Source organism: Oncorhynchus gorbuscha, linkage group LG13 (assembly GCF_021184085.1).
Source record: "Oncorhynchus gorbuscha isolate QuinsamMale2020 ecotype Even-year linkage group LG13, OgorEven_v1.0, whole genome shotgun sequence".
Classification (NCBI taxonomy): Eukaryota; Metazoa; Chordata; class Actinopteri; order Salmoniformes; family Salmonidae; genus Oncorhynchus; species Oncorhynchus gorbuscha.
Window position 1 is genome coordinate 69,087,050 of NC_060185.1, and position 8,783 is coordinate 69,095,832.

The 8,783-nt window shown below is 46.0% G+C and overlaps 1 protein-coding gene across 1 annotated transcript in view; it reads right to left on the reverse strand.

The window, feature by feature from the left end:
- The window catches only part of LOC123994081 (neuronal acetylcholine receptor subunit beta-2-like), a 38,459-nt gene extending 32,224 nt beyond the window's left edge, over window positions 1-6,235 (reverse strand). The window contains exon 1 of the mRNA XM_046296577.1: window positions 5,386-6,235. Coding sequence (XP_046152533.1) covers window positions 5,386-5,437 — 52 coding nt within the window. The 5' untranslated portion in view covers window positions 5,438-6,235. The remainder of the gene's footprint in view (window positions 1-5,385) is intronic.
- Window positions 6,236-8,783: the final 2,548 nt, after the last annotated feature.

Here is an 8,783-nt window from a genome sequence, read left to right on the forward strand (position 1 = left end):
GCCCAGCGCCGCCAGTGCCGCCAGTCTGCCCAGCGCCGCCAGTCTGCCCAGCGCCGCCAGTGCCGCCAGTCTGCCCAGCACCGCCAGTGCCGCCAGTCTGCCCAGCGCCGCCAGTGCCGCCAGTCTGCCCAGCGCCGCCAGTCTGCCCAGCGCCGCCAGTGCCGCCAGTCTGCCCAGCGTAGCCAGTCAGCCAGGAGCCGCCAGTGTCGCCAGTCAGCCAGGAGCCGCCAGTGTCGCCAGTCAGCCAGGATCCGCCAGATCCGCCAGTCAGCCAGGATCCGCCAGTCAGCCAGGATCCGCCATTCAGCCAGGATCCGCCAGTCAGCCAGGATCTGCCAGTCAGCCAGGATCTGCCGGAACCACCAGCCAGCCAGGATCTGCTAGATCCCTCAACCTGCCTGAGCTTCCTCTCAGTCCCGAGCTTCCCCTCAGTCCTGAGCTTCCCCTCAGTCCCGAGCTTCCCCTCAGTCCCGAGCTTCCCCTCAGTCCCGAGCTACCCCTCAGTCCTGAGCTACCTCAGTCCGGAGCTGCCCCGCAGTCCAGTGGGGCCCGTTGTTAGGTTTCCTAGGCCAAGGTTAGCGGCGAGGGTCACCACTCAAGGGACGCTAAGGAGGTGGACTAAGACAATTATGGACTAAGACAAACATTGAGCAGCCCAACATTGAGCAGCCAAACATTGAGCAGCCCAACATTGAGCAGCCCCAGCATTGAGCAGCCCAACATTGAGCAGCCCCAGCATTAAGCAGCCCAACATTGAGCAACCCAACATTGAGCAGCCCCAGCATTGAGCAGCCCCAGCATTGAGCAGCCCAACATTGAGCAGCCACAGCATTGAGCAGCCAGGTAAAAAGCAAGAGATCTAGACAGAAGAAAAGACTGAGATAGAGTGCCAGACAGTGAGAACATTAAGCTAAACTCCAGTGAGGCAGTTGTCAGATTTAGCTGTTTCCAGACAGAGTGAGACGAGAGGTGACAGTGACACAGTCATTCTATGTTGTCTTCCTAGACAGCTCTCAGAGGACAGGCAGAGTGCCTAGTCTACAGGTGCTCACTACACGTCCGCAGGAGGAAGATTAGCCACGTTAGAAAAACACATTAAGCAGCCTACTGCACTGGAAGTTAGACATTTTACATCTTCATATCAACCATGTGTTACCAGCCCACCTTAAAATGACACCATGTGTCATGAAAGTTTATATTTATGTCATTTTATCAAAGAAAATGTAAGAGTTACAAACCAACTTTTCAATGCAACCTCACCTGACCTGACATGATGACCACTCTTTAGGCCTACCTGAGAATCCAAGTATCTAGTCTTGGGAGACATATGCTTTTGGTGTGACCATCTGGTGCCGGAGGAGATGGCTGCCGTTTTACGATCCCCTAACCAATTGTGCTATTGTGTGTGTTTTTTTTGCGTTATTCGTAACTTATATTGTGCATAATGTTTCTGTCACAGTGTCTTATGACCAAAAAGAGCTTCTAGATAATCAGGACAGCAACTACTCACCCCACACTGGTGAAAATATTTTTCTTTAACGTGTCGGACTGAAGGATTTACTTCAGATGTCTGACAAGGCCCTCAACCCTGTCATTCGCATGAGAAAGAGACAGAGATATCAGGGAAGAAGGTCTTGGTGCCTTGTAAGGAGCCGATGGCGAGCGGATAATCTCCCTTTACCATTGGTCCTATTAGCCAACGTACAATCAATGGAAAATAAAAATAGATGAACTACGATCACGTATTATCCTACCAACGGGACATTAAAAACTGTAATATCTTATGTTTCACTGAGTCATGCCTGAACGACCACATGAATAACACAGCTGGTGGGTTTTAAGATTTTTCGGCAGGATAGAACAATGAGGAGTACACCACATCAGTCACTGGCTTCATCAATAAGCCCATTGATGATGTCATCCTCACAGTGACCGTACATACATTTCCCAACCAGAAGCCATGGATTACAGGCAACATCTGCACTGAGCTAAAGGGTAGAGCTGCCACTTTCAAGGAGCAGGACTCTAACCCGGAAGCTTAAAAGAAATCCCGCTATGCCCTCTGGCGAACCATCAAACAGGTAAAGCATCAATACAGGACCTAGACTGAATCGCACTACACCGGCTCCGACGTTTGTCGGATGTGGCAGGGCTTGCAAACTATTACAGACTACAAAGGGAAGCACAGCCATGAGCTGCCCAGTGACATGAGCCTACCAGATGAGCTAAATTACTTCTATGCCCTCTTCGAGGCAAGTAACACTGAAACATGCATGAGAGCATCAGATGTTCCGGACGACTGTGTGATCACGCTCTTCGTAGTTGACGTGAGTAAGACCTTTAAACAGGTCAACTTTCACAAGGCCCAGATGGATTGCCAGGACGTGTACTATGAACATACTCTGACCAACTGGCAATTGTCTTCACTTACATTTTCAACCTGTCCCTGACTGAGTCTGTAATACCAACATGTTTCAAGCAGACCACTATAGTCTCTGTGCCCAGGAAAAAGACAAACATGCCCCCATTCTCATCGACAGGGCTGTAGTGGAGCAGGTTGAGAGTTTCAAGTTCCTTGGTGTCCACATCACCAACAAACTATCATGGTCCAAACACACTAATAAAATCAAATTTGATTTGAAATAGTATATTTTAAAAGACCCAGGGTGGGTTGCACCAACATGGATGAACTCTGAAACTGGGTTAAATCAAGGTTTATCTATTAATCTTGTTGCACCAAATTTTAAACCTAGTTTTAAATAAATCCTAGTTAAATGAAATTCTTCCACTAATCTAAGTTTAGTTTTCACGTTGAACACAGATTAAAGTTCATCCTTTTGCTCAATGAATATAAACTTAGATTGGAGATTAATTCTAAACTGCCACTTGAGGTGGTTTAACTGATAAAATGGCAGCATACCTACTGTGGAGAGACCAAAACGAGTTCCTCAGCTAATAATTATTATGCAACATGCTGTAACTGGCCTGATAATGGCCTGATTGTAGTGAAGTAACGTTAGCATTAACACATTATAGGCATTGATATTTACCAATTATTTGTGCTTACTGAATATTGGTGGGTCAAATTGTCCGTCGTCATCATATGGGTTATGAAGAGGAGCAAACTGCTAGAGAATTATATGGCATATCTTCTGGGTGATAGGATGCATTCCCTTGGACAGAGGCTCTCGTCTGAAATAGCCCCCGCCTCTCCTCTGCCGCATCCTTTTTGGCTTTCGCTTTGAAGTCTTCCCCATCCGATTTGGGTCCCTCTTCTCTTTAATCTGTGTTGATCTATTACATTTGTCGCAAAAAGTGGACCAAGTGTCTTCCTTCTTTTTTGACAGTCGTGTTGTCTTTCTTTTTGTCCTCCAGTACGTTACTAAATTTCTCCATCAGCTCTGAGAATATTATTTTTCATAAACAGAAATGTTGAAATATTGTATGCTATCTATCTTGTATGCTATCTATCTTGGTTTATAAACTACCTAGCTACGTTAGCTAGCAAATTAGTTTTCTGTCTAGTACTGGCAAATAACGGATTTTATTTCAAATCAGGCAACACATGAGAACCTTTCAGATGGAGTTGAAGTAGTTCTAACGTTACGTTGTTATTATTTTATCAAGGAACAGAAACTTTGTGGCCTCATTTGTCAAGTAGGCTAGCTACTTCATTTCAATTTATGAAATACCTCATAAATGGGTGTAACATGTTACTAATCACAGTTTACTGATCCAGATTTAAAATTAATTGGTGCTGCACATCTCTGATTAATTACAAACCTAGATTTACAAAACCTAGAGTAGCTCTAATCCTAGATTAATTTAAACCATGTTGGTACCATCCACAATCCAGTAGGCTGAGCTGAAAAGCGTGACTATACTGAAATGTATCCTAATTCAGCACCATGGAAAGCGTTGGTCAAGAGGCCCTAATTCGGCACCATGAACAGTGTAGGTCAATGGTCCCTAATTCAGCACCATGGACAGCGTCAGTCAAGGGGCTCTAATTCAGCAGCATGGACAGCATCAGTCAAGGGGGCCATAATTCAGCATCATGGATAGTGTCGGTCAAGGGAGCCCTAATTCAGTCCCATGGATAGCGTCAGTCAAGGGCAGACCAGGGCTTTTGACACCGCTAGGTTGCTATACAGTAGCTGACCAGCTCGTGACTGACAAATGCAGAATGAAAGGGCTTGATAAAGTAGGCCTAGGGACAATAAATAAACTAAAAAGGTGACACATATGATGCACAACATATCTATGTTGTAGGGATAACTCAAAATAAAATAAAAACATTCCTCTTTGGGTTTGTGTCAAATTCAACTGAGGCTATTGTTCCAAATCCTGGATGGAATGGCAACTTGATGTCCTTCCTAATCATCAGCAGCAGTGGGCTTTGCGCAAACCAAACCATTAAGCACAATTAGCCATAATGAAATCATAATAGCCTAATCAAGCATGATTCATTGGCATTGTGAGAATTTAATTAGACACTAAATGGAAATTCCCTGTCGGTTAAAATGCTGTCATAAAATGTATATAATGTCACAAGATTTCAAAGATACGTGAAGTGAGTACGTTTTATAATTTAATCAATTCGGCCAAAAGCTTCAAACATTAGCCTAATAAAGGTGGCTAGGCCTACTGTAGGTCTCCTGTGTGAAATTCGGAGACTTCTCTCTAAGCCTGTGTGTGTATATGGCACATTTATGCGTAGTGCATAACAGCCAGCGCGTATTAGTTGTGTAAAATAATGCACGTTAGTTAATCGAGCCATGTTAAAAATCACGTGCTTAACACAATCTGACGCACGGAAAACGACTTTCCCCACTGGACTATAATGTCCCGTTGAAAATATATCATGTTATCAAACCAGGGAAACAATTAAACCATCACAATCACTTCCAACAATATCATAGAAACAATTATACACATAATCCCCGTTACGCATAGCCTATATCCAGACATGAATGAGAATATTTAGAACCGGAATAGAACCGGAGTCCTATTCCATTATTCCTAGCTGCACCATGGTCTTGTAGCGGATGCGAGCTTCAACTGGAAGCCAGTGGAGAGAGCGGAGGAGCGGGGTGACGTGAGAGAACTTGGGAAGGTTGAACACCAGACGGGCTGCGGCGTTCTGGATGAGTTGAAGGGGTTTAATGGCACAGGCAGGGAGCCCAGCCAACAGCGAGTTGCAGTAATCCAGACGGGAGATGACAAGTGCCTCTTCTCTAGGTCTTGAAATTCACAAGAAAGTATGATTCACTCTCCAACTGTAAGCATCATGGACATGCAGGGTGTGTCGCGGTCAAATTACAATATCGAGAAGCCATGGTAGGCGATTGCTATATGGGCCTGTCTAAGTATAGGATTACTCACTTGCCACCGTGAGAACCAGAAGAGCGAACGCTGCTGTCATCCGGGCTGCCATCGCCGCTCGCTCCCTCCACTGCGCCCCTGAGATCCGAAAAACTTGGAGATGGACGAGTTTCCTGTTTCCCCGCTCTTTCGCTCCCACTGTGAAAAGGAAAAATAATACCAGAGACAGCACACACCAGCGCGTAATAAGAGGGTAACTTAAGGTGTCATTTTAAGTCATTGGTATCCGACGATCCCGTTAGTTTGATAAAGGGGGAGGCTTCAAATCTCGCTACTAGGCGAGGGTTGTTGAGTCTTCCCAGATGAGGAGACTTGTTTCTGTCACAGCACGTCTGAGTGGGGCTACCGTGTCCAATCCCCGCCAGTCATGGAACTGCAAGAGCACGGCAAACCGGGGGTGCAGAAACGGAGTCCATAATTACACTTGAGTATTAAAATGTTATTTTTCCAACATTTTTGCGGCTATGAAGATGGATGGCGAGTTACGGGGGATAAGGTAATCCCGTTGATGGTAGACTGTCCAGCCATTGCCTACTGTAGATAAAATATTAGAGCGGTCGTCCTCACTTTGCGCATGCCAGTCTGGTGCGCTCTCCGTCGGGCGGCGGAAGGTTCCGGTCTCTATCGCTCAGTTTTGATCTAGCCTACACAGTTGCTATTTGTGACAACAAATAGGAAGCAATTACAGTAGAGATCCCCGAGGCGATCGGCTATTCTAATAGACTGCATTTACTTATTTTAATTGAATGGGGATTAATCCTTCGAAAAACGCATTTTGTTTTTAAGTAAAACCCCATGGGTCTCAACTCAAAAACAAAAACAAAACAAAAAACGCTTTTAATGTGAAAAATAAAATAATAAACTTGACTTTTCGGGCTTCACAAGCAGTCATCACCATAACACATGATCATGGCAGAGAAAAACACCTCGTGCCCTTAAAGATCTAAGTAGAGAGAGATTGTTCGCGCATGCAGAATAACCATGCTGGCGCCATGATGCCTGATATCATAGTTATCAGCATTAATCACATTAGACCCGGGTGCACCACATGTAGCAGTCCCATCCCTCTAGCCTGAAGAGAGATGCTGTTTGGGGAGAGGTGTGCATCATGGGGCAGGGCTTTGGGTGTGGAATAATCTTCAACCCATAACAGAGATGTCTGATAAATGAATGGTTATCTAAGAAAAATGAGCAGGTTAAACGTTTATGGGCGCTTCACTGAGGTGGATATTCAAGGGCCCAAAACGGGGCCATTTAGAGTCCTTGTTGAAAAGTTGACTCACTGTGTTCTGGTCCCAGTCTGGTTGAAAGGTCAACCCCCACTCTGGTTGAAGGTCAACCCTTACTCTGGACAAGGTCTGTATTGTAGTATATCCCAAAAGTGAATGTGGCCCTTAGCACTGAGCATAGGCATACAGTGACACATACATATGCAATATATCATTTTACACAGAAAGAGCAGGCCCACTTGAGTCAAGCCAATTGTGAGTGTAGTGAACATCTCTATAACACGAAGCTCAGGTCCATGCACGGCTCTGACTGTGTAAGTATGCAGTATGCTGGATAGGGAAATAAGGAAATAGGTCAATGCTGAAACCATGTAAGGTGTTTCATTTCATTACCTGAGAATAAACACAACTACCTCAGCCTCGTGTGGCGGCCCCAGCTGGTAACCATGGGCTCCGTAATAATTACAGAGGGAGATTATGCAATTAACTCTGTGTGAACTTAATTAACGGTTCAAATCCCCCCCCCTCCCAATGCGCTATACTCTGAGAACAATGCTAACTACCCAGGGATACTTCTGTAAAGTTGACAGAAGGGAAGAGGGGGGAGGGATGGAGGGTTTGGGGGATGGAGTAAAAGGAAGAGGAGGAAGGCGGGGGGGGGGGGTCTCCTAGAGAAAGGGGGCGGTAAATAGAGAGAGGAGGAGAGGGAGTCACAGCTACCCACTCTCCTCTCATCAACTCCAACCCTAACTCCACACTTGCCAACATAACACATACATTCACAGGATAACAGTATAGATATCCAGTTACCTTAACAGCAGGATATCTCAGTTCCACCTTGCCCGTTAAAGTGGGTATGCCATAACAGGGCCACATCTCTGCTGATGACCTAATCAAATGAACATCCATCACCCCATACACGCCCCCCTTGGCCCCGCTCACCCCACCCCTCAGACCAGTAGGCCTGCTTGTAAACGCTGTGTGTGTGTGTGTGTGTGTGTGTGTGTGTGTGTGTGTGTGTGTGTGTGTGTGTGTGTGTGTGTGTGTGTGTGTGTGTGTGTGTGTGTGTGTGTGTGTGTGTGTGTGTGTGTGTGTGTGTGTGTGTGTGTGTGTGTGTGTGTGTGTGTGTGTGTGTGTGTGTGTGTGTGGTGTGGAGGGAGGTGGAGGGCCAAGGGAGAGTGGAAACAGCATAAATCTAATCAGAGCTACTTAGAGCTCACTGAGGGCTGTGCCAAGAGAGACTGAGACCAGGCTCCTGAGATGAGCAGCCTCCAACAGCAGGCAAACAAACAAGCAAGCAAAAAAAACAGAATATCCATAGCACTTTGTCCTCCTCTCTCCAAACACTGGCATGGATGACACAGGATGGAAACGATGACTTTTCTCCCCGACGTGTGGCAATGACAGTTTAATTACTACTTATCCACACACCACCTAAAGTAGTATTTCAACACCAGCGCCAACTCTCTCCTCAGCCTCATCAACACATTCCCCACCAACCTACCCTGGCAATATCTACCTTCCTGTCTCTTGCCACACTCCTAAACCCCTAACTCTCACACCTCTCCTAGCTTCAGATAACTCTTTTCTCCCCAGACTCCATTCTGGGGAGAATCCCACGCTTCTCTACTCATTCCTTTGTCACACTATTGGCCTGTTTGTAGGTTTAAATCCTGTTTCTTTACCTTCAAGTGCTCATCGGCCATGCCATTATGTAGGAGGCATTTCCCATTGAAATTCAGTTGGTGAAAGTGTAATATAATCAGTTCATATGACTGTGGGACATTTGTGCTCCCATATGATAGGCAGGGACAGGGATTTCCCTAATTCCGGAATGGTGGTCTGTCACAACCAGACACTGTCCTACTCTGATGACTACAACTCACCCTGATGGCTCAGTCTCTGGAAGGGACCTCATACTGGTAGTCCCCCTCCCCTGACAGATCCTCTACTATTGTTCTCCTCTCTCTCTCTCCCTCTCCTCCTTTCTCTCTCCCCTTCTTTTATTATATCCCTCTCTCTCTCTTTTCTCCATCTCTCCTCTCCCTTTTCTCCATTTCCCTTCCCCCCTCTCTCTCTCCTCTGTATATCTCCCCCTTGCCCTCTTCTCTAGTCCTCCCTACACCTCTTCCCTATAGGAGTCAACAATGGACACAGTCCTCCCTATAG